At 42.7% G+C, this 26,098-nt stretch overlaps 1 protein-coding gene across 24 annotated transcripts in view; it reads left to right on the top strand.

Moving 5' to 3' along the window:
• ANK3 (ankyrin 3) overlaps positions 1–26,098 on the top strand; it is a 308,020-nt gene that overhangs the window by 244,335 nt on the left and 37,587 nt on the right. For 12 of the 24 annotated variants that reach the window (XM_026851817.1, XM_026851825.1, XM_026851824.1 and 9 more), the window contains 11 exons: positions 2,060–2,092; positions 5,576–5,800; positions 8,893–9,047; positions 16,093–16,304; positions 17,995–18,202; positions 18,757–18,853; positions 20,055–20,283; positions 20,882–21,007; positions 21,764–21,886; positions 22,392–22,418; positions 24,156–24,237. In XM_026851817.1, the coding sequence (XP_026707618.1) occupies positions 2,060–2,092; positions 5,576–5,800; positions 8,893–9,047; positions 16,093–16,304; positions 17,995–18,202; positions 18,757–18,853; positions 20,055–20,283; positions 20,882–21,007; positions 21,764–21,886; positions 22,392–22,418; positions 24,156–24,237 (1,517 nt within the window). The remainder of the gene's footprint in view (positions 1–2,059; positions 2,093–5,575; positions 5,801–8,892; positions 9,048–16,092; positions 16,305–17,994; positions 18,203–18,756; positions 18,854–20,054; positions 20,284–20,881; positions 21,008–21,763; positions 21,887–22,391; positions 22,419–24,155; positions 24,238–26,098) is intronic. The other 12 variants (XM_026851829.1, XM_026851827.1, XM_026851820.1 and 9 more) reach the window with 3 other exon arrangements.

Genomic DNA, 26,098 nt, shown 5'->3' with positions numbered 1-26,098 from the left:
ATGAGTTACTCTTGCCACTTACATGTTGACTTGGTTTTGGTTTGAGCACTGGGGGTAGGCGAGTTGTAGTCTTGATTATTTTTTGGGCCTTTTTAGATTGATTGTTGGATAATTTATTCCTGAATATTTCTGGTAATTGGGGTTAGGCTGATTGGTCTAAAATTTTCTGGCTCTTTTTCATCCTGGTACAAAATAGATCAGGTGTTTGCGTCCTGCCAGTCCTGTAGGACAATACTTGTCTGCCCTGAGTTCTTCAGCACTCCCACTAATGGTTCCAACCCTCCAAAACACGTATTCTGCGGACGTGGGCTCTTTCACCTCAACTCCTTCGCATCTGCTCCCTTGGTACATCAGTCCTCGCTGATGCAGACGTGGCCCAGCTGTTGCCCAGAGAGGAAGGGCTGCAGACCCGCAGCAGTGGAGTAAACGGGGGGCTGCAGGGGAGGGAGAGGAGCTGAGCACCAAAATGCTCTTCAGACATGTATAGCTCTTCTGACCTGTCACATTTCTCATTTGAGGGATAAAGTCCATCAGAAACGATGCTCTGATCACTCAGTTTCTTTGTTAGGGAAAAACCCTCACTTATTTATATTCTTTTCAATTGTGGCCTCATATTATAGTATGATACTGTTTGGTTTTCCCTGTTGTCTTCATCTAGAGGCAATCAACAGATGTTCCCTTCCCATCTGCCAGTACCTCAGCACATTTTGACATACAAAGGATCATGACTTGTCACTCTTTTTCTGCTCGTCTTTTTCCGAAAAGCAGTTCCTTTTCTGCTTGTTTGCGGCGTTCACCCCCAGTTTGTCCCCAGTTCTTTCAGTGCCCATAGGCAGAGGTTTGCTGGCTGGGGTCACCTCCTGTCAGCAGCCCTGGTGGCCCGGGTTGCCCTTGGGCCAGGGCCTGGCCCCGCTGCTCTTTGGCCCCTCATCCCCCCTCGGGCTCTGCAGTGGCTGTGCTGGGGGAGCTCCTCTGCAATCCCCACCCTTGGGTTGCCCTTTTCCCTGTTTACCCACTGTCAGAGAGAGCATCAAAAATTTCTTCCCATTTCTTAATAATACAGAAGGGGAATTTTGGGAGCAGGATGTGGAGATCGAGCGCTGTATCAGTGAAAGGGGAAGAAAGAAGGAATTGTTGGCAGTAATTTCGACTCTTCTGGTTTTTCCTTTTTTTAAGCCAAGATAATGTTTGATGTTTTTTCTGAGTTCAGATAAGTTGTTTTGCCAGCGTATATTTTGAACAGCGTCCATTGTAAGCAGGACACTGAAATGTGTCATGAATCTTGAGGCCTCGGGAGGGGTAGACCCTACATCAAAATGACCTTTGGCTTTCAGATGTGAGCTTACTTGTGCAACTTTCCCAAGCCAAAATGTGGGTGTGCTGTCTTCATGTTGCCTTTTTTAACTCCTTGGTTTTCTTAGCCGAAAGAAATAAATTAATGTTTCCCACTGCTTTCCATATTGAGAAACTCAGAAATACTGGATCCAGTCCTGCAGGGTGGAATGCATCAGATTAATTATAGTTTACTCCAACCTCCTGTACACACAGAACTCATTTTTGAAAGCAGTGTAATGAATGCCATGAACGGATACACCTTTCAAGTCTCCTGCCATACATATCTTTATACATTATTCTTTGGAAAATAAGCTGCTATAGAAAAGTGCAAGAACTGGTTTTCCATGGCACAGTGGAGCGTGTTTTGGGAATTAAATAAAGAATTGGTGTCGCAATAAATTCTCCGCTGACCGAAGTAAACTGCAAATGCTTTTCTTCATGTGCTTCTGCATTTCTCAGAGAAATTATGAACTTGTGCTGACTAATTAAATGAACTCTTCCTTTCAGATTTTTTTTTTTTCATGTGTAGCGCATTTTGTATGATGTAGGGCACAATACGCAAAGCAAAAGCTGAATAATTTCTAAAGTTGGCCTTCAAATGTGTTGCTTTTGTTATTTTTCTGATTGTTACTTTTCCTTTGCGCTTATTATTGATATCTTCTGTTGCTTGCCTCTAATTATCTTACATTAATTTTTCCCATTTGCTTTCTAAATTATTTTGCAGCTATTCCTCTCCACTCCCCCAGTATGATTCAAGGTGATAACTATGTGCTTTCTGTGAATCCTCATTTTATTTATTTATTTTTTTTAACTTTATCCCCACAGAGTGTGTGTAGATGTTTGTAGTGCACCCGCCCTCATCCTCATCCCTTCCATGTATTCAAGTAGAAATGCTCATTAGCGTTTAGCGTTGTGTTTTAGAGATCATACTGTAGTTTTCATTATTAGTACAGCATTAATTTAGGTAAAGCATCAGCTACTAATCTTTTTGATAGAAAGTGCATGAAATACTGTTTGGAATTATTGTTTTTGTTTTAAATGAGAAATTACTAATTTGAAAACTAAACAAGGAAATAATTAATGTATTGTTGACAATGATTACCTTTCTATGGAAGCAATACGCATAAAGGCTGATCTGCTAAAGGTTTTGTCTTCGCTGGAGGCTGCAGTGTGGTGTAGACACCAAAGCTGGCTGTAGTGGGGTGTAGACTCATGTCGAGGGTTACTCCACCCTTGCTGCGAGCAGAGTGCGTTAGCAGTGCTAAACCCCGGGTTGCCAAGGCTGGACTGACCTTGAAATCTACAGCCTAATGTACCTGAGAACCTGGGGTCGGATTTTTATAGGTACTTAGTTTTAACTTCCATTGATGGGAAAAAAAAAAAAAATTAATTATGAATTTAAGTCAGTTGATTTAAGTGCCTAGAGATGTTTGACAATCCACTCCTACAGACTTGCATCATTTAAATAGCTTGGATACAGAGACAACATCTTATCTTGAGTACAAGCTTTGGCATTTTTGCATTGGATGGAAACTCCTTTTTTTATTAATTCTGAACTGACTCAACATGCTAGTGATCACGTATATGATAGGCAGCTCTCCAAAACGTTGCTACGTACCGAGCCATCAGGCCAGGCCTGGCCGTGCCAAGCTCCCGGGAGGCTCCTCCGTTGCTCCGTGGGGCACCGACCGACCAGATGTGCCTCCCGGGAGGGAGCTGCTGCATCGCCAGCCCTGGAGGGGTGCTCCAGCCACCCACCCCTCAGCCCTGCAAACTTCTGTGGAGTCTGAAGTGGCCCCATCTTCTCTGCAGGCAAAAACCACGCATGTTTTTGAAGCCACCAAAGCACCAATTGTAACAGATTCCTTTCAGTATTGTCCCTTCCATGACCAAGGGCTGTGGGTCCCTGTTTTACTATTTTACTTTGCTTCACAGTAAATTTTAATGGATTGTCTCGAACTCTCTTTGCAGCAAGTCACGAGCTGGCTCTTTGCCAGCCGTGGAGACCAGCCGTTGGCCTGCCCTTCCACACGCTCAGTGACATCTCCCTCCTACCGTCAGCCTTCACCACCCACCACATAGAGCAGTTGCAGGGAGAAAAAGCAAGATAAACGTGCTGACAGGCTCAGAGTGCTCCGTGAGCAGACGGGAGAGGGAACCAAAGGTCCAGGCTCTCTAGACCTGGTGTCTCTGCTTGGGACAGCCTTTGTTAGCAAACAGAAAAGTGTTCCAGTCAGCGGAGCTTACAGACATCCAAGATCTTGTGTTCTATAAATATTAAGATTAATATTTTATATACTCCGAGCATATTGTTTTTGACATAAATCTAATATTTGAAGAAAGCGTTTGGTTAGCCATTCAGCAAACGTCCTTTCCCACTGAAACAATTCCCCATATGAGGAATTATTATGTACAGTGTGCTTATCTAGGAGAGAAACGTGGATACAATTTATTTGTATGAAAACTGCTGTGAAACGTTGTGAATTTTCTTCCCTACTTCGTATCGTAAAGTGTCTGGGGTACAAGAAATGATAAATCGGGGTTATGGTTATCTCAGAGAGCTGTTTCACCTCCTCGTCTTTACTGATGGATTTTAATTTGCATTGGAGAAAGGCAACGTAGCAATTTCTTTATCTGGAATTGAGTTGGACAACCTTTCTATCCTGCTTTATATATTTACAGCTTGTGTCCCTACCTGCCTGTCTCCTGCAGACCGCTAAATACCCAGATTTTGATTACGCTCCTGCTTTTGTGCAGATTTTTCCCACCCACGTCAGCCAGACTTCTGAATGCAGCTTATCTGCAGGCCTGGCCAGTGCACGTCAGCTGTTCCTGCTGGTCTCAAAGGCAAATGTAACGGTCTTACACAAAGTCCCATTCATAGTCCAGAGCACTTGGGGGCTTCTTTAAAGAATCTTCATGACCTCCCTGGATTATTGGCTCTTACCCTCAGTTCAGCCTACAGCAGGGAACCAGGAAATGGGACGGATTCACCTGTTAGTCATGTGAAGGTTTAGTTCAGATCTGGAAGTTTGGGCAACAGCCTTGAAAATACTGAAAGCATCCAGCAGATGTGCCAGCTGTGCAGCGTCCGAGTATCATACAGCAGGAGCAAATAAAAAACGTGCTGGCATCAAGATTGAGTTGGTAACTCATGTCCCTCTAGATACCAGCCTGTGATTGCATCTCCTACCTGAAGCTATTCTCTCAGCAGCTTATGGTACAGAGGAGAAGGGAAAGTGTTTTGAAGCACCAGGGGAGACCCCCCATAACTGTTTAGCTCTGCAGGAAGCTCTAGGTTTTGATCCCTATAAATTGGAATTTTTTTTGCTGCAGAGTGGGTTTGGAACTGGGAGGAGGCTCCACTTTTCCGTCACTGTTCTGTTAAAGACAATAATACTTGTCGTGTGGAGCTTCTCAGCATTCCATAAATGAAATAAACCAGGGCTATTAATGATTATTCTTGTTAATATTCATTATTCCCTGGCTGATCTAAAGGGTTTTATTTTAAAATCTACCACTCACCACTTACAAATATTTTTGCTTACCCTTCTATTATTAAATGGATAGTTATGCATTGGAATGATGCTGGCAAATGAGATTTTTCTTTTAATGTCAGTTTTTGCTAATGGATGTCGTCTCCGCAGAGGAGTCATGGCATGATTTCCTCCAGAATGCCAGCAGCCCAGAGAAAGTAATGCACTCGGGGTTCTCACTCATTCCCCATCAGTGTAAGCAAGCCCTTAGTGGCATGGCCTGACTGTCACCCGTGGTGTCAGCGCTCGCTCTGAGGGTTTGCCAGGGAGACTGTGAGGAGGTTTTGAAGACTGTGATCCCCAAAATAAACATTTTTGATTCCCCTTTTTCTACACTGATTCCTTTCTGCATGTGAGGCTAATTACTCTTATTTATGGACAGTGGAGCTAACAGTAACATAGGGATGGTTTTAAATTCTAATAAACCACCACTAATACACTACTTGTGCACTCTTTTAACCCAAATTACTCAGTAGCACCTGTTTGCCTCACCATAATGTTGTTAGACCTTTAGCAATTCCTGCTTTTGATAACCAATAGTTAACATGTAAGTATAAGTTTTAAAAGAATCTTTGTATTGTTTTTAGTTTAGCTGGGATGGGGAGGACTTTTCTAATAATGTTTTAAAGGCTGTGGCGGTTGACTTTTGCTGATCTGCTTGTTTTGTGGCCGTTTTCATTGATGCGTTTCCTTTTTTCCTACAGTTTCCTGGTTAGTTTTATGGTTGATGCACGTGGGGGTTCAATGAGAGGTAGTCGCCATCATGGAATGAGAATAATTATCCCACCACGCAAGTGTACGGCACCAACCCGCATCACCTGCCGCTTGGTAAAGAGGCATAAACTGGCCAGCCCACCACCGATGGTTGAAGGAGAAGGATTAGCGAGTAGACTTGTAGAAATGGGGCCAGCAGGGGCACAATTTTTAGGGTGAGTTGTTCTACGAATTTCATTGTTTATGCTCATGTTGCATCTTTCATTTCCTTTATCCCGTGGATCTAAGTAGTTGAACATTAACTCTACCTCATTTGAGCACGTAAGATAGGCTACTTAACTTGAAACATTAAAAAATGCCAACCTGCCATTCCATCCAGAAAGTACCCTTGTATTTTAAGGGGAACTTTGCCTCTATGATGACTGCAGGGTGGAGCTGAAGGTAAGGAAAGCCATGAAAAGGCCAGGTCCTGCCCCCACCTACTCATGCTACCTGCCTTTGACGTCAGGGGAAGTCGCACCCAGAACATGTTTTGACGCTCTTGCTCATACTGTATTGGAGAAACATCACTGTCACAAAAAAGTGTCCTAAAGTCGCCCACAAGGACCCAAATATTGAGCTCTGTTCCCTATGCCACGGCATGTGCACGGCTCCTGCCAGAGTTGCTGGGAGCAACTCGTGAAGCACTGAGAGCAACGGCGGAGCACTTACCGTAGAGCATCAAGTAGTACCAATGCTAGGAACTGGCTTTTTTTTTTTTTTTAAAGCTTAAAATAGGGGAAACAATCCACTATGATGTGGCGCTTTTTTTCCTAATTATAAATTTTGTTCATTTTCATGAGTGGCACCCTGGTGTAAACTGCTGGTTCTGTCGGGAATGACAGCTTGTTCCTAATTTCCCCTTCTCGTTTCTCTTCCTGCTGCATGGATGTTATTCAGTAAACTGCATCTTCCTAACACTCCTCCCCCTCTAAATGAGGGTGAGAGCATGGTTAGCCGAATCCTGCAGCTTGGTCCACAAGGAACAAAATTTATTGGGTAGGATATGTACGGAAAAGATACAGAATGTCTACAGTTTATCTTTTGTTTCTAATTTTTTGTTCTTCCCATTTTATTTTTTTTTTAAGTTTTCTGAAGCTTTCAGTTGATTTATGTCACTGAAAGAAAATCATAGTGGCTTGATTTAATATAGCTCTGCTACTACCTTGTGCTTATAGGCATGTCAAATTCACTGCCAGCATTCTGCTTTCATAACTTCTGTGCTTTTGTAATTTTTTAAATTTGAAGTGTTTCAACTGCATCAAATACATTTTAATACACAGTGACAGTCCTTTAAGTTCAACCCTGTGGTAGAGAAGGTATTTACAGGCCTTGAGTGAGTCTGTTTTGGGAAGAGCATTTCTAAAATGTGATTGCATAAAGTCTATTATCTGTGAAAGATTGTTTAGGAAAAGTGTCATTGAGTGAACGACTTCATTCAACAAGGTTGGAGAAATACTAATATTTTCAACCTGCAAGAGGCATCTTGTTAAAATAAATTTATAAAGCCTAGTATGCTGCCCAAAGGAACTGCAGTGTAGAGTCTAAAAATGTAAGAATGTTTCCGTATATTTTTGACCGTTGTTTTCAAATCATATTGTGAAATCTATTGCATTAGGTTTTCAAAATATATTGGTGAGTGTTTGGTGTTCCAAACCTGTTCAATACCTTCTCACTGAGTATTCTCGTTAAATGTCATGCACAAAACTGTGTGGTTTCTAAATATTTACAGAGACAGTATCTGAAATATTAGCCTGCAAAGATTGTACCATAGTGTTAGTTTTCGGTTTGTACTCTTTTTCAAACTAGAGAGTAAATATCTTAAGCAACGAATTTGAATTTTTTGGTATTTACTTGCTGCACACAATGGGAGACAGCAGCTACATTCCTATTGTTAAAGCACTTGAGATTAGAGTAATGGCCTGGGTGTTCTTAAAAGCATCAAAAATACGTATTAATTAAACAGTCTTGTTCTGGTTTTGTGCAAAAAATACTATCTAACTATTCTCCCATGGTATTTAATGTGAAAAATGGACTTCCAGCTACTTTGTGTTTTCCCTAATGACGGCTGTTGTGATTCTGTGCCCCAGTAATTGATTGGTTAATGCACCCAACACCTTGCAGGTGTACAGTCCCATAGCAGTGCTGCGTAACTCTCCCATCATGTGATGCTACTTTTAACCGAGTTACTACAAAGCTGTGAAATCCTTTACAACCTCTGTAGGAAAATAATGATACTGTCTGTTAAATGTCTTAAAGCTGCATAATCCATAATTGTTCACTTACTGTGTGATTTCAGTCGGTTTGTCTTAGCATACTTGAAAATGCATACCCTGCCTGTGAAGTGTTTGGCAAAAGTGTCTGTTTTGTTAAGGAATGGCACATGAAGTGAATGGTGGTTTCTGTTGGTTGTTGACGATAACTGTTGAGTAACGCACTTGCAGTCCTCTGTTGAAGGCACATTGTCCGGTGACGTAGGTGTATTATTAACCACCTTCTCATTCCCTTTCCTCCCCCCCACAAAAATGTTTGCCAGTAACTAATATAAATGTGGTCATGATGTTGCTTAACTCAGAGAAATTCATTCTGAAACGATCTAAACATTCCCCAGTGCTGTTTACAGTGTGGATGCTACAGCTGTGATTTTGGGCATGAGAACCAGAAAGGGAAGCTGATGAGAATCAACCTCTTGTATTTCATAGGAGCTGCATCAACAGAGAGCCAGAGAGAGCTTTGCAAAGTTCGGGACTTAGTTTGAAATTTAAAACCCACATGCATACCCAGTTTCTGCTGCAGCCAATAGCTGCTGCATGCACTTGGATAGCTGGACTGTTTCTGAACTGACTTTGCCCCTTTAAATCCCTTGAGCCAAATCCGAATTTTGGCTGTGTTGGTGCCAGCAAGCAGTCAGCAGTGCTGTGTGTGCTGGAGGCAGGTTGGGTCACCTACATCCTGGGATAAATGAGCAGGGACAACTCTCCTCAGCAAAAGTTGCTGCTATTTTTTCATGTAGGCAGCTGTTTCAGGAGATTTACATTAAAAATGAGCTATATACATGAATATTTTCAAGTTATCAATTATCGTTTAAATAATAAAGGATTGTGCAGCTTTGGCAATTTAAAAAACTTTTAATTTAAGAAAAATTTTTACCATAACAGTGCTAACTATTTAAAATGACTGTAGTTTTCTTAAAGACTTAACACCCATAGGAAAATAAGGGCAGCGAAGAGATACGGGATTAAAAATAATAAGGTTCCTTTTTCTCTAGCCCCGTTATAGTGGAAATCCCACATTTTGGATCAATGCGAGGAAAGGAAAGAGAACTAATCGTGCTTCGAAGTGAAAATGGTGAAACGTGGAAGGAGCACCAGTATGACAGCAAACACGAAGACTTAACCGAAATACTCAATGGCATGGATGAAGGTAAACGTTTCCTCAAAGCTTTAGCAAGCCTTACCTTTGTGCGGGCGTGCTAACATGGGCAAAGTAAAGCAACCTGAAAAAAAAACAGTGCAGGGGATATCTGGCTTTGGGGAATAGTGTGTGTTACACGTTAAGCTAATGGAAAAAGTGTGAAGAGAAATTGTTCAGCAGTGGCCTGGAGACATCCTGAAAGGAGGGCGGTGAGTTTTGGTCAGGAGTCTTGCCAAGCTTAAGCCTGGTTGCTTTACAGCATGAAGTTGAGAATAACATCCCAGCTGGAGGTGAGGGTGTTTCTGCTGCTCAGGCAGGGCCACGTGAAGGTCGTTCCAAAGCAGTGTAAATACCGGTTACGTTAGACGTGCCCACAGACGCGGCCCTCAGCCCATAGACCATTCTTCTTTGCAACGTGTATTTAAAGGTTTCCTCCCCCACGTACACAACCTGCCTTCCTCGTGTCCATCTGGGAAGTCTGGCTCTCTTGTTCTGCTTGGATGTTGCTGTTTATAGGAGAGCCCCTCAAGGTGAGAGGACTCAGCTGCACACAATTCATCAGAAGATGCTGCGACAGATGGTCCCTGCGGCCACATCATGGGCCAAGGCAGGCTGGGGCTGCAGTGATCCCCTGGCACCACTGCTTTCTTTTCCTAGCAAGTATTTTTCGATACTTGTGCTGATAAACCATTGCTCGAGCTCTTTGCATTTGAGTGTGAATGAAATGGCTTGTGTTTGGGCTTTGGTTTTCTGCAAGGGTTTATCCACAGGATTTTCTCTGGATAACCTCCTACAGAAAGTCACAGCGTGGTGGGGTACAAGCTGCAGGAAATTTCTTTCATTATCAGCAAAAGCAATTGAAGCAAGTGATCGGGCTGTGGATGGCAGCTATGAGAGGGATCTGGGAGCAGGCTCTGCCTTTGATCTTGGCCCCTCCTTGTTTGAAGAGGGCAGCCTCAGCGAAAAGCGTGCTTTGGGAACATGGAAGGGAGGGTACTGCGGCTGTGAGGCGCTCCCTGGACGTTTGAGATTTAGCATTTTTACAGATTTTCTAGTTTTCTGGGAACGGCAGAATGGGCTTGTGTAGTATTTTCACATCAAAGTACTTGAACAGCACACGAGCTTGTAAAAATACAGAGCACGGCAAAGATCTGCTTGTTATATGATGACCTATTGTAGCTATTTATTTAGAAATAAATATAATAGAACAAATCAAGCCGTAGTGTGCAAACCCTGCGAATGTTGAGTCAGTGGGTTTGAAAAAATGGAATAAACCTCATCACAGAAGGGTAGTGAGCATGGCCCAGAATAGTATTGCTTGGGGAATAATTGCTTCAGGCTCAAAGGCAGTAGTTGCAGCCTTTCTGAAAGAAAAGTCTCACGGCCATCCTCCTTCTCTGTGCACTAGCGTGAGATAGGAAGTAATGATTTGGCACGCGGGTGAAGTATTGGTGCCTTGTTAGTGGTGAGGTAGTCAGAACTAATCAGCAAATGATGCTTTACGTGCTTTCCAAACGGAGTTTAGTTCAAATTTGGGATAGGAAATCAGGACACAAAACCACTGTTCTAAAGTGCTCCGACTTGGATCACTTATGAAGGAGCTCTCCAGAGGTGCCGTGTGAATAAATTCACATTTTACAGAGAAGAGTGCTCAATAAAGAAAAATACTTGGAGAGAGGTGGGCGTGAAACCCTCAGCACTTAGAGACTAAAATAATAAGCTTCGCAATTTGGAGCCACAGGACAACTTTCTGATCTACTGAGGGTTGCAGGTGGCTCTTCCCTTCTGGGGACTTGCTGTTTAAGGCTAGTGGGTACATGTACAGCTGCTCAGAATCACAGAAATATGATGGACACTGGACTATTCCCTTAGAGTGAAATTATTTGGCACCTTAAAAGCCAAGCCACAGAAATGCCTTTTACCAATCCAGGCAATTATTTATGAGAGGGAAAGGAGAAAAAATACTGCAGACACACCCAGAGCATTGTGTTGATTATTTGTTCCGCTCAGTTTAGCTTATTCCTTCTCTAGTTAGGAAAGCAAACAAACAAAAAAACCCCTACATCAAAATAGTACAAGCGTCTTGATAAAACTCCAGTTAAATGACACGTTTTCTGTGTGAAAGGTTTTCCAAGCAGTAACAGAAAATTGCAAATTTGTAGAATTGAGAGCAGGTTGGGTTTTTTTCATCTGAGCTTTTACTGGTTTGTCACAAAATACCACAGTTAGACTCGGCTCTGAAGGAAGTATCTTGCATCTCAGAAGCCGGAACTTTGGACAAAGTTTTTTTCAAGGTCTGAACTCTGGAGGCAGAAGCAATCTTTAATTTAAAGAAAAAGCAGCCGCATAGTCAGTCATTTCCAGGAGTTTAGTCTCTTTGCAAGAAAATTCAGCTGCACCGCCATCTCTCAGTGCCACGACATGCAGCAGGAGTGCCTGGTTTTCTGTTAAAAGCAGCCAGTCCGTTCTGTGTTAGACCTGCTGTGATTCACCAGTTCTTTCCTATCTCTGTAGAGAAGGAAGGCAAGCAGGCTTTTATTGCCAGCTCCATAATATGCTGAATTTTTAAGGATGCAGTTTTTCCTGTTTTGCTCTTCACCTTAGCTAGGAGGGATGAGAGCGAGGATATCTTTGCTCCTCACCTCCGTGGGGACTGCTGAAAACCTGCCTGTTCTTTACTGGAAGCAGCACCATCTGCTGGAAAACCTCATCTCAGGCTCAAAATAATCCAGAGCAGGATGCAACATGTCAGGGCACTAAAGGCAGGATTAAATAATAGCAGAACTTTGCTTTTGTTAACATGAAAGAACAATGAACTGGGATGTAGAGAGTCAGTTTTTCTTTGATGCGTCAGGTTTCTACATAAATAGTTGCTAAAGATGGTGCTGTACAAATCTAAGGCTGAGAGAATATTGGGAACTTGGCATTTTTAGGAAGAGGAGGAGTTTGGTTCCAAACACAAAGGCAGCAGTTCACAGTTCTTGGCCATGTTACATTTATTTAAACTTGAATCAAGTAAAAATTTAAAAAAAAAAAAAATATTTTTTTTTTTAGTAAGAAGCTGTCTGTTTTGTAGTTGGTAATTAGGTTACATTTTCAGCCAGGCTCCTTCCAGATTTAACTTGTGTTTGCTTTTTATGTTCCTGCACTCTTTATAGGTACCTGTAGACAAATTGTGGGCATAAATGCTCACACTGGGGCAGCTAATCTTGTGACGGGCATTTGCAAACAAGCGAGTGGGCCAAGAAAGGCAAATGTTTGTGGCTGCAGTATTCTTGCAGCTGTAGTTTCAGATGGGAAGCAGGGTTTTTACATAACTACTTCTCTGAATCTACAGATTAAACCGGAGTGGGACCTTGTTTATGCTTTAAGCTTAAAATACCACCATAAATCACTCTGCAGTAGTTTTGCCACATTTCCAAGAAAATTTTTTTAAACTTATTCCCGTTAAACTTTGTGTTGTGAATGGCAAGATAAGAGACTATGTAAAAATAGACAAAAGAACACATAAAGGACATTGCCTTATTTGAGGATGAGACCTTGTGACACTGGGAGCATCTAGTTACAGATGTGAAATACTGAAGGGAGGGGAGTCGTTTACCAGCATTTTTAAGACAAGTCTCACAGTCGTCAGCTTCTCCTTGCCCCTTGCCATGTGTTCTTTCTGCCTCCATCCATCTCCTGTACCTTCCTCCGTGCGAGCGCTGCCTCCTGGGTGCCCCACTTTTAGTGCAACAGCTTCTTCGCGGGCACATCTCTGTATGGAGGAGCCTGCTGTCCTGTGCTTGTCCCACCTTCAGTCTCTGCAGGGTGCCAAGGCCAGCTCTGCTCTAGCCTCTACTGCAGGAGGGTTGCAAAAGGCAGGGAGCTCTTCAGTCTGCTAAGTACAGGTGAGATTCGGTTTTCCAGTGCTAGCAAAACTCTCTTAAGGCCCTGGTAAGGGAAATAGGATACTGGATCATACAAAGAGACCTTGAAGCTCATGAAACAACCAGGTGTTTTGTGATTCCTCTTTATTCCGTTTCCAGTCAGCAGACATTTGCTCTGTGTTACTTTATCTGAAAGTAAAAAATGAAAGGTATTAGACATGGGGCGATGGAGGTTGCAGAGAACTGGGGATGAGTCTCTTTAACCAAGTAATAAGTGACAGGACAAGAGGGAATGGCCTCGAGTTGCACCAGGGCAGGTTTAGACTGGATATTAGGAAGGATTTCTGTGCAGAAGGGGCTGTTGGGTGTTGGAATGGGCTGCCCAGGGCAGGGGGGGAGTCCCCATCCCTGGAGGGCTTGAAGAGTCGGGCTGAGCCAGCGCTGAGGGATCTGGGGGAGTTGGGAACGGTCAGTGTTGGGTTGATGGTTGGACTGGGTGATCTTCAAGGTCTTTTCCAACCTAGGCGATTCTGTGATCCACAACTGCCTCTCACCTGACAAAACTGGTGTGATTGCTTTCCTTGACCTGAGCCACCCTACCTGAGGTCCCTCTCCGACCTTGGAGGACGTGGCTGGGTTTCTCTTCTCCAGGAACCGCAATGTAATGCTCGTGTGGCAGCATGAACTAGAGGTCGGGGAGGAGTGATCTTCCTTTCCTCCCTCCTTTCCTCCTCTCCATCTCATTGCTCCTCCATCACTCTGACCAACCACCTTAGGATAAGCGTACCTTACCCTTGGGTGGCAGGGGAGGGCACATACGCACAGAGTATTCAGTATTCACAATACCTTCCTCTTGATTTACTAAAAATTGATGGTCATAGGTGGTGTGTGGGCTGTTAGCACAACCCTGGGAGACGGTGACATCGAGAGATAATCCCCAGTTCCGCACTCACCTTTCTGCATTCCCTCTCTCTGCTTTGCCATCCCTACCTGTAAGATGAGGTGTATAGCATACTTGTTTGTGGTTAAACCCACCCTCCGCCAAAACCCAACCAAACAAATAAAAAAGCCTTCGAGGTTTTTAACTGAAACATATTGCGTAGGAATGAAGCATCAGCAACTGAGGAAAAATAGTGATGATGATTTCTGTTAAAATGCATGAGGTGTGTTCGGGAAACGTGACCTCTCCCAGGACTAGTTTTCCCTGTTTCATTAGTTCTGTCATGCTAACGCTGCATTTCTCGTGGCAGTCACAGAGGTTGTTTGATTGCTCATCATCTTTTTTTTTTTTTTTTTTCTGTTAGAGGGCAACTTCACTTAGAAGCTTACATATGTATTATCCAAACATAACCTCACTATATATAGTCCAACTGCTCTCCATGCCTGACTCTTGTTCTGCCACTCTGATCTTCACGTCTTCTTCCTCTTCACCAGGAGAGCACCTGCCAGGCTCAAAGGATTTTGAAATATTATATGAAACACTAATTTTCTACTTCAGGAGAATTTTAATTATCCTTCATCTCTGTGAGCATTTTACAATGGGTTTAGTCTCTCGCAACAAACAGGAGAATGCAAAGGATTTACCAGTTGAGATTATACCTGCCTGGGAGTTTAAGAATCCAGTTTGCCTCCTGCACAAGCCATTGCTTCCAGAGGCTTCAGGCAGAATGCATAATTCATTAGAGGGCTTCAGATATCAATCTCTGAGTCAAAGTAAATGGAAGCTGACATTGTGATAAGAAATTATCCTCTTCTGGTAGGTACATATGATCCACAGCAACAGTGTGCAATTAATCCAAATTACCTGCTGAAAGTTTAAAAATGGAAAACTGACATTTTACCAAATTTATATTCTAATTCTTTTGGAACTGTAATTGAGCTTACATGTTCAGAGGAGGAAAATGTCTCAGTCACGTAAAGTAAAGAATTTTCCAAGTGTCTTTTGTCTTGGTACCATTTCTGGTCCTCCTGCTTTCTCTGACTGCAGCTGATAGAAATGTCATCTTTTGAGGAACAAACTTCCTTCTTTAGGAATGTGGTGCCCTTTTCAAGGAGGAAAATAAGAGTGGAAACTTGTGGAGTGCTGGAATGAAACCCAGTTACAGTAGCTAAAAAATCTGAGTGCGGGAGATTACAGGAGAAAGGCATGACAATGGTGTAATTATCTCCATTAGTGTTTATATCCCAGGGATTTCACTAATGCATATACACACACACATGTAGTTGCATAGTTATTAGTTATTTTTGTGACATTAGTTATATTTGTATTAGTAAATTAGATATATTTATGACATATCACAGTTTTCCTCAATGCGTATATGTCTTATGTCATCTACTTAATTAATGTTAATATGAGTAGGTACTTCATGCACCTTTCTGAGCCCTGGTGACCCTATGAGCTGGGAATGTGGCCAAGAGCACTAATGGTTGATGATCTGGTTTTGTTCCAGTTGACTCTGAGGATGCATTAAGTTTCTCTAGGAACCGAGGAGCACAGTACCATTATTTTGGGGCGGGTACCCACATGGCTGATGTGGGCAGGGATCCGGGCTGTGGTTTTACTGGTAGTGCTGGCAGACAGAGCTCTGTCATACCCAGTTTGCTGGAGAGCTCAGTGTCTGCTCAGGATTATGTGGATGCCTTAGCTGGGCAAACCCTGGATCGCACACTTGGCGTGAAGTTAGATAGTTCATGAACTGACTGTGATTTCCTTTGGTTTTCTGCATGTCAGAGCTGTGTGAGGGAAGAGGCTGGAAATTTTGAAGGACACGCAGGAAGATCAGGGCACTTGTGTGCTACTAGATCCAGATGAGGGAGGAAAGCTTGACCATCTCCTTCAGACCTCCTTGGATTTCCATGCTGTGTGACAAACCTGCCATCCTATGGCAGCCGCTGCTGCAGAGACTGTCACACCGTCGTGCTTGGGTGTCTGGGCAGATCTGGGTGTCCTGTCCAGATCTGTGAGTGCTCTTGGCCCTCATTGTCAAGATTTATGCAGAAGTTCACAAAGCAACCCAAAACTTAATAATTAATAGCACTGGATATTTTTTTTTCTCCTTTAGTAAATAAAAAAAAAGTCTTCTTCAAGCATTTTAAGGCATATTCAAAACTTCCCACTCACAGCTGTGTTTGGCATGAACCTGGGCAGGTAATACCTGAATGTTTTAACTTTCTTCTCCCACCAGAGCTGGACAGCGTTGAGGAGCTGGAGAAGAAACGTATCTGCAGGATCGTCACAAAGGATTTCCCTCAGTACTTTGCGGTGGTTTCACGAATCAAGCAGGAGAGTAACCAAATTGGCCCGGAGGGCGGGGTGCTGAGCAGCACGACGGTGCCACGCGTCCAGGCCTCCTTCCCTGAGGGTGCTCTAACCAAAAGAATCCGTGTGGGGCTCCAGGTACAAGCACATCGTTAGTCTTAATGCATGAGGCTTACAGCTAAGGAGCCTGGTGCTCCGTGTAGTGGGGTGCGAGGTGGGGAGCGCTCGCACCCGGCATCTGAATTGGGATGTGTCTGCCTGGGCTGGCTCTCTGCCTCCCAGGGCCCCCCTGGTGCAGGTGATGCACAGTCCTCCTCCCCGTGGTAAAAGCCCAGCTCCCCCTTTTAGCATTGTCTCAGGTATTGCTTAGCATCTGAAGAACAGGGGGAAAAGCAAAGACCTGGAGCCACCACAGCCTCGGTGATACTGTCTGCCATCTCCCCGTTGGCCGTGGCTGCCAGCAGCTGCGAGCTGCACAGCCACTGCCGCCCTCCTGCAGCAAAGCAGCGGCTTGGGATTGATGTCACTGGGCTGCCCTTTGCCATAGAAATGTGTTTGGTAAGGATTTCATGCAGCTACTGGGTCAGTGACCTCCCTTGTACCTCTGTTGTAGCTTAGGACATTCACCATTGGTGTTTCTAGCACTAGGTGGAATGTGGGAAAAGCAAATAGCTTAAACTCTCCTTAAACAAACTGCTCAGAAAACAGAGAAATATTCCACAGGAGGTATCTTTTTCTTTGAGTTCTGTTAATTATCACTTAAAATTGCTTAATAACTTAACCAGTCTGACGAGTTCATGAAATAGGGATGCTGCTTTGGATGCCAGTGCTGGGAATTTACACTGGAACATTTCTGTTAATGATATTTCACATCTAAAGATGATTAATCTTGAGAAAATAGAAGCTCTGCTACTATGGTTATACAGCTACCTTTGCAGAGCATTCTGGTGTGAAGGAAACGTGATGTTTCCACGTGCAGTGTTGTGACTGCTGAGTTTGCCATGTAGGTACATATTCTATGTATATCAATACATTGTGCCCTTTGAATAATGCAGCGAGTCACAGGTCAGCCTGATTAAAACAGACTTGAAAGTTTAAAAAAAAAAAAAAGGCAAATGAATGCAAAATCCCATTTCCCGTAAAATGTCACTTCTGAGTTCAGGTATTGGGTAGCAAAAACTATAAAAATTCTGTTGCATTTCTTCCCGTGTTGTCTATTTTTCCTTTCTTCCCATACAAAGTTAGAAAACCTTTCAAGTCACAAAACTGAGATAGAAAGTCAGAAATTTGCTTATAGCTCTTCTAGGGTTTAATGCATTCTGTATGAATTTGACCCAATAGTCAGTAGTGGAACAGCATAGGAAGGGCTGAGTACAGAGATGAGTTGGAGTATAGAGAATTCCTCAGGAGCACAGATTGGTGTTTGGCAGAGATGTCAGAATTGCTCAGCATCTCCACGGCGGTGCAAAGTAGGCCTCTTTTTGCATTTTGAAATTCTATTTAATATCACCCACCACTGTAAAGTAAAAACAAAACCAAACGCTCTGAAAAGCTCTCAGCAAATACTGCAGGCAACCTTCTGAGATTTATAGTTTTGCTCTGCAAGTTAGCCATTAGGAAATCGTAAGTGGGTTGTTGAGAAAAATACTGAGCATGAGTTGTACTAATAATCGCCCTCGAGAGCTATAGGAGGCTGCTTGGGGAAAAGATAAGAAACAAAATTCCACAGAAAAATAAAAGGGAAAATGGGATTATCTTTTGGAAAATAGTTCTGCATGTCTACAACCTATTTGTAACTCTAGTTTAAATATTTTACCTGTGTTGACAGGCTCAACCAGTTCCAGAGGAGATTGTTAAAAAAATCCTTGGAAACAAAGCAACTTTCAGTCCCATTGTCACTGTGGAGCCAAGAAGAAGAAAGTTTCATAAGCCGATAACCATGACAATTCCTGTGCCGCCTCCATCGGGAGAAGGTGTAACCAATGGGTACAAAGGAGACACGACTCCCAGCCTTCGACTTTTATGTAGCATTACAGGTTAGAGAAAATCATGCTCTTTGCCAAGGTTTGTGTGCCAGCAATGAGTCTGTGCTCGCTCGCAGACCTGTACAGCTCGTGCTTTCCTGGGAGGGAACACTGGCCCAGCAGAGTTCACATCCATTCTCCCCGAGGTCGTCTGAAAGGCTCCCCCAGTTCCCTGGGCTTTGAATCTGGCCTCGTGTCATTGTAAAAGAACTCTGCCCACAGATATTAAGTGCTGGTTTATATTTAGTCGGTATGAAGAATTTCAGCCTTGGCTATTAGACGTGGTTGTCAGCAAAAGTCGTTTGCAGAAATAATTCTGTCCCAGCTGACATCAGGGGAGGGGGTTGCTGTTGACTTGTAGGTATGTAACTTTGCTTACATCAGCATTGTTTTCTGGTGTGTAACGTGTGATGTGATATGTAACAGTAGGCCAGCTGTTGGAGAATGTTATTGTCTTGGTTCTCTCTTTATATGTGAAGCAAAATAACTTAAGGTAGAGATATTCTTACATAGTCCGTATATGCTTTGTGTTTGAAAGAAAATCTCCATGGTTTGTGTCTATGCAGGAGGCACTTCGCCCGCACAGTGGGAGGATATCACAGGCACCACTCCGCTGACGTTTTCAAATGACTGTGTCTCGTTCACAACCAATGTGTCAGCCAGGTATGGGAACAGAGCTGGCCAAATGCACCTGTGGAGTAGTTTCCCTTGATTTAACAAAGTGCGTAGTTGCAGGGTGGCTTTTTGACTTTCTGTAAGACTTTTGCAAGACTGATGGAGCAGTAACAGAGCAGATGCTTCTTTGTCACCAAGTATCAGCATCTCACACACCCAGGGTTGCACATGAAGCTTTGTCTTGGCCTTTTCTAATGCAGCGATGTCTCCTGGCAATTACACGTGGTGCTTCTCTGTGGTACCGTGCGGGAGTTTGTTTTTCTGCAACAGAAAGGGCGGTTGAAAATGATCATTCAATTAAAAAAAATGAGAAGGCTTCACAAAAACATACTTGCTTAAAAAGTTAAAGACTTTCATTTTCCGTCTGTGGCCTTCTTAGTTGAAATTTATGTAAAATTGTTCTCATTTGCCAAAAAATCATGGTTTGAAATAAACTTTGATGGACTTAGTGGACTTACATGCTGTTTGGAGGCATTCAACAGGTTGTGTACAAATCATGCAGCCTAGTGGAGAAAATTCATGTTATGCCAGGTAAAGAGTTTATCTTTCAGTACGTAACATTCGCACCTATAAAAAGCTTTATAAAGAGAGAGAATTGCTGAAAGAACCAAATAGATCAGGGCTGAAGTATGGTGGGAAAGACTCATACAAACTACAAATGAAAACGTTTATAACTTGTATCAAAATTGTGATCAAACTCTTAATCATAAGATGAGAAAAATAACAGTATAAAATCTGTCTCTTTGGGAAAATTCACTATGGGCGTATTTGCTTTCAACCTATCTGGGAGATGTGATTTTTGCTGTGTGTATGTGTTATAAAGGAGGTTGTTTTAGCAAATCAAACGTACAGTGAAACGTCAGCACATTACAATATGCGTGCTGTGTGGTCACAAGAAATTCAATTTCCTCACGTTGGCTTCAAATGAGGCTTAAAAAGACAGTTTTATGAGATGCCCATGTGAGGAGGGTCACATAAGTATATCAACATTTCATTACCAGGTATTTCCATTTTTGGATCATTAAAGCTCCACTGAAAGTAGAAGGAAAATTACAGCTTTGGGAAACCTGCAAGGACAGTACATATGCAAAGTGGCCAAGGATCACAGGACGTGTTTTCTCTTTAAAGGCTTAAGCAATGTTTGAGCATCATAAAAAGTTGATTTAATGGTTTGCTTTTTCCCACTCAGATTTTGGCTCGCGGACTGCCATCAAGTACTAGAGACCGTTGGGCTGGCAACACAACTTTATAGAGAATTAATATGCGTTCCTTATATGGCAAAGTTTGTGATATTTGCCAAGATGAATGACCCTGTGGAATCCAATTTGCGTTGCTTCTGCATGACTGATGACAAAGTGGACAAAACTTTGGAGCAGCAAGAGAACTTTGAAGAAGTTGCAAGAAGCAAAGACATCGAGGTACGTTTCTTACGGCCAGCTTCCTCTTTGTAAACGGACAAAGCGTTTGCCACGTGGCAACAGGTCCTGCAAAAGCCACTCCAAGCCCAGTTGAACAAATGTTCACGGCAAGGCTGTGTCAAAAATGACTTGAAAGGAGGCTAAAAAAGGGCAAGGTGGGGGGAGCACGGGGGCCTGTCTCGAGATGGATGCCCCGTGCCAGCCTGCAGTGGGTTTTGCACATGCTGCTGCCGCATAGCCCTGGTTGGGCTTTGAGGACAGCTGGCTGGAATTCCTTCCCATTGGCCTCTCAGACACACAGTGATGAGTACAGCTGGTTTGTGGGGGATACGTAGCCACCAACACACTGTTTCTTGAAGAAAATCTACGCATTTTTACTTCAGGAAAGCCATTCGCGTAGCTCACGGTTTCCCAGTCTGCCTGCACTCGTAATACCTTGCCATCATGAACAGTGACCTTGTAGTTTGTTGTTGAATTTAATCTGAGTGGAGACTTGGGCTAAACTGAGGAACTGTGATCGGGGAAATCATTATATACTTATGTGCATGGATCTACTATCGAAAGGGGGTTTATTGACTTTTATTTGTTGCTTTGATAGGTCCTGGAAGGAAAACCTATTTACGTTGATTGCTATGGAAATCTGGCCCCTTTGACTAAAGGAGGACAGCAGCTTGTTTTTAATTTTTATGCCTTCAAAGAAAATAGACTGCCATTCTCTATCAAGGTAAAAGCAAAACAAGCCAAATAATTCTGCTGATTTTTTTTTTTCCACCCCCTAGTGATAACACTTTTCAGGCTGATAGAACTAACTTGCCCCAAGGATGTAAGTGTCACTGTTTAATATGTGAATAACATGGAGAGGGTGCTTTGCTTGAAGCCACAAAAGAGCTGCTGGCAGAGCTGGGACCAAAATACCCATGATAAGGATTCACAGCCTTTTATTAAAACTATATCTCAAGTTAAACCTCCAGAATATTACCGGTAGATCCCTGTTTCCCAGAGGAGATGCTTTCAGTAAGACACTGAACAGCAGAACAGCCTCCAAAAAGAGTGCACAGACTGTTCATCTCTAAATTCCCATGAATGGATGCTCCCTTCCCTTGGCCTTACCATAGAGGCTGTGCAAAAGAAGCTTTTTAACATTTTGGTGAGCGCAAGTGCAAAACATGGCAGAAAAAAAAAAAAAAAAAAAGAAGGTGGGCAGAAAATGTCTTCTCAGTAATATCCCAGTATGAAACTGTCTGGTTGGACTTAGTCAATGTCTTGCGTGGATTTACCATCAGAGAGCATCAGGCTGATCTCTTTTAGGGTAACACCTTGTCTCCTTCAGCACCTAAGTCTGAGCTGCAGCTCAGTAACTTTGGTCTTTACCCAGTAGATAGCTTCTCGTGGAAAGAACCTCCGAGAAACTCTCCAGAGACCTCCTCCGGGTATCTGAATTACTACGTATTACTACACTATACCAGCGTCTCTTTTCTAGGTAAGAGATACCAGCCAGGAACCTTGTGGTCGATTATCATTTTTGAAAGAACCAAAGACTACAAAAGGACTGCCACAGACAGCTGTATGCAACTTGAATATCACTCTGCCAGCACACAAAAAGGTATTTGTTAGGAAAAGTAAACATTTTCTTTAGGGTTGGTTTGGTTTTATTTTTACTCCTTTAGTTTTTGTCTTTTTTTTTTTTTTTTTTTTTTTTTTTCCTCCTGCTAGTGATAAAGAAACCCTGTGAAATGGCAGTAATGAGAATGCTTTGGAATATGATAAAGGCTTTTTAAATTTATGTTTTATTGGTTTCCTGTATGTAGAAAGCTTTTAGTCTCTTGTTACTGTGGTGTCAAGTTCCTGTAATTTTTATGATTCTGTTTACAGCTCATGCTTCAGCCTGCAAGTCATAGGTTTATGCTTTCAGTAATGTCACGTGTTGATTTGCATTGGGTGTAAGATTTATTTTTTTTTCTTTTGTGTTGACATTTTGGATTTGCTTTGCCTTATAAATCAGCTTGCATTTTGTGCTCCCAATTTGGTCCTTTTCATATCCTGATATTCTTTTCCCTGCTGTCCATTATAATATTCCTTGTCTCTGCAATGCATCTTGGAACCAAAAGGAAACAGAGTCAGATCAAGATGATGAGGTAATATAAACACTGTCTTCTGTTTTTATTTCCTTCAGATTTAGTGAAGAAAAGTAATATGTTATAGAAAAACCAAACAACTATTTTTAACTATGGCATTGAAATGATACCTATAGAATAACCATACCCTCAACATCGGATAGTCTGTTGCAAAACAGTAGCGGTGCACAAATGTGGAAAAAACCGTCATTATATATTATGAAATTAAACCAAGGATTGAATAATAGCAGTCTAAAATTTTAACTCATTTTCTTCTGAAAAAGGATATAATTATGAATTTCAGACCGAATCCATTTTTGGCAAAATCAAGAAGGGTTTAGTGGATATGATTTTACCTCTTGGAGTAATACTGCCAGTGCTTCGTTAACTTGTATTTCTGAGAAGGAAAGAAGTATTGCTGAGGCCACGATAGTGGCCTGTAATATTTTACTCCTGAAAATAAACTGGATTCTTCTGAAAAAGCAAAAAATAGCCAAGAGCAATTCCTAAACGTTGTGTGCAAATCTATTTTCAAATAAACCTCAGATATTTGCGGCTTAAAAATCCACTGTTTGCTGGAAACTGCAACATTAGATGGTCAGGAAACTGAGTGGGTTTTACTCATTGGAGGTAGTAATAAGTGAGATCACTTTATAAAAGAAACTACACAGATTTACCTAGCAGCGAAGTTTTCTTCTCTTCCCGGTGACAAATAAATAACAGTAGTCACCTGCTGATTAAAATAATAATAAAGAAAAAAAAAAACCAAACCAAAACACTCCTTACATGTTAAAAAATAATAATAACCACCACATCATTTTTGTCTCCACATGATTTGTTCCCAGCGAGCTACTACATAGATAGTTTTCTTTCTAAACAAAGCATCTTTTTGGCCACATAGTAAAGTGAGCTGATCTCTGAAGGGCTTTTAATATTTAAGTCATCACGCTAGCAGCTATGCCACTGAGCACAGTGACTTATGATGCAATTTATTAGTTAACAGTAGTAGTCTGCTTTCTAATCTGCATCTTTGCATTTTGTGCCTATTAAAAAAAAATCCCCTCCCATGCCTTTTTTGTCCTTAATGTATTCACTTTAAAGCCAGTGTACATTGTGGTGCATGTGCTTTCAGGACAAATTAGTTTTGGGGAGAAATATTTGATCGGTCTAAGTTGTACTCTTATGAATGTTTTATGTCTGTATCTGTAGTCTTTTGTGTTGATCTCCTGTTTCTAGCCACAGGTGGTTTATTTTACAGAGAATGAATAATCAGATACCATTTCTAGTCTTGTGAAGCAGTTTCAGTGATAACGGGATAATGTAGTATTGAGATGCCTTAAGGCAGGGTCATGAGCTACATCTGCTACCTAAGCTCTTCTACCTCAGAAGCAGAGACGCTGTGAGCTGGAATGGAACCCGTGGGGTCCTCTCTTAGGGTTGCAGTCCCTCCCCTGCTTGCTCCAGAGGGGTGGTCATTCACAGCAGTTTCTGCCACCTCCAGTAGCCACGCTCCCTGCTCCCCAGTGCCCGACCCTCATTACGTGACAGACAGGGATGGAGACGGCTCTGTCCATTCCCTGCCTGCTTGCCCAGATTTCGCTTCAGCATTCCTTCCCGAAGCTGGACGGAAACATCCGTTCTGCCCCGTGGGGATGTGTGCCACAAAACGCAGCCCGTCACGCTGAGGTTTGGTGCTTGTTCTGTTCAAACGGGGGACAGGGATACTAAAGGCACTGAACACACTCTGTTTTGTTGCAGACGGAGAAAGCTGACCGGCGCCAGAACTTTGTCTCCCTTGCTTTACGTAAGCGCTACAGCTATCTGACTGAGCCTGGAATGAGTGAGTTGCTCTTACCAAAATACTAAACCGTATATATGTGATTTTTCATAAGAAGAGACATTTTTTCTATAAACGTTGTATTTGGTGTCACTCTGGAAAAAAAAAAAAGGAAAAAGAAAAAAAAAAAACAACAACCCGAAACCCACCTATCTAAAACAAAACTCTTGGATGGTCTGTGAACTTCTGTGTTGTGAGAGCTTGAAGAATCCTGACTGGCAAGGGACATGTTAGTTAAGTAAAATATAATAATTTTTTTAAATGACATGTAGCTTCAGAATAGGAGGATTGAAAATGGCTTTCTGAAAGAGTCTGTTTGTCTTCCCTTTGGAAGATCAGAGAGAGATGCTGTAGAAGGGAATGTTATGCAACAGTTCAGGAAGGCTGGAGAGCAACATTCAGATAAGCACTTAAGCGTTTGGATGCTTAGCCAAAATGGACTCTCTCATATTATATATTTTCCCTCTTCTTTCTCCTCTCTTTCCCTTTTTCCTCCGTTCCCTGCAGATGCTTTTTATTCCCTGGCACCACACATTGCTTTCTCTTAAACTTATGTTACCCTTGACCAGACCTGTGGCATTTCTTTCCTCCCCTGTTAAATACAGTAATGTATTTGGCTTAGCTTTTCTTCCCTCACCTCTCCTGGCTGAGGTTGACTGCTGTTTTTCCCCATTCCCAGGCTTTTTCTTGCCTTTTTTTTTCCCCTCATGACTTCTCAGTTGCTACCCTGCAACAGACCCTTTGATAGAATTCCGTAAAATCCATAGACAAACTGCATCGGGTCTTGGGAGCTCCCACTGGATGGCTGCTGTTTAATTATTCCATAAGATCTGTGGCTTCTTTGGATCGGATGTGCTCCAGAATATATTACACTTCTCAGGCCTGGAAGAAGACTTCAAGCATATAACATCTGAAGAAGCTATCAGATCTGCTGAGACATCCTGATGGACTGTTAAGGTATCGTCAAAGGCTTGATGGGAGCTGAGAAAGAGGGAAAAGGAAGTTGCTTGAAAGGAGTTTGACGACTGTGTATATTGTTTATAATTCATTTTTCAGGCCTCATTGGGGGGGAAAAAAAAAAAAAAAGTCTTATTTATTCACTAAAGGCCCATTAAGTCTCATTTGTAAAAAGTTTGAGAGGAAGAAATTTAAACCTACTTGAGCGGTACTCAAAAAAAGATGGGTTAACACAGTAGAAGTTCCTGCCCATTCTTGAATTATTCCATCCCTTTTGGCGGTAGTTACTACTTAAGGCTGTGAGCTACCCAAAAAAGGGTGTGCAAAACTGATGATGTTTGCCAGGAAAGATTGGAGATAGTGGTTTGGCCAGCAGCCCGGGAACCACCTCCTGCGCACACATAGCGTGTAGTCAGCAAGCGCCCCTTCCACCTGCCCCGTGCGGGTGCAAGGGCGGCTGTGACCGGGAGGCAGAGCTCCTCAGAGCGCACGCTGCCCCGCACAGAGCCGGGACTGCTGCTGGGGCTGCTTCACGCCGCAGGGTGGCTGCTCCTGTGATTCCGTAGGAGCCATGAACCTCTCACCTATCTCCAGTGAATTTGATGGCACAGCTCCTGCACTTTTGGTAGCAGCAGGGGTTGTTCTTTTGACTCACACAAGCTCATGCGTTTGTGCATGTGCACAGATACAGATTTTTTTTTTTTTTTTCCTCTGCACCTCTGCCTGTGCCAGTGTAGGAGAGAGTGAGGCAGATGGAATATTTCCCTGCATCCCTGCCCTTACTCCTGCTCAGGGAGAGGGACCAGAGGGCCCCTCGGCGCTTCCCAGCAGTGAGATCCCACAGAAGAGGAGCGCTGCAGTGAGTTAAACCTGCTCGCTCCTGGCCGTTTGCTTGCAGCTGAAGAGC

This window comes from Athene cunicularia, assembly GCF_003259725.1.
Source record: "Athene cunicularia isolate RWA chromosome 6 unlocalized genomic scaffold, athCun1 chr6_part2, whole genome shotgun sequence".
Lineage (NCBI taxonomy): Eukaryota > Metazoa > Chordata > Aves > Strigiformes > Strigidae > Athene > Athene cunicularia.
This window is presented reverse-complemented; position numbering and strand designations above follow the sequence as displayed.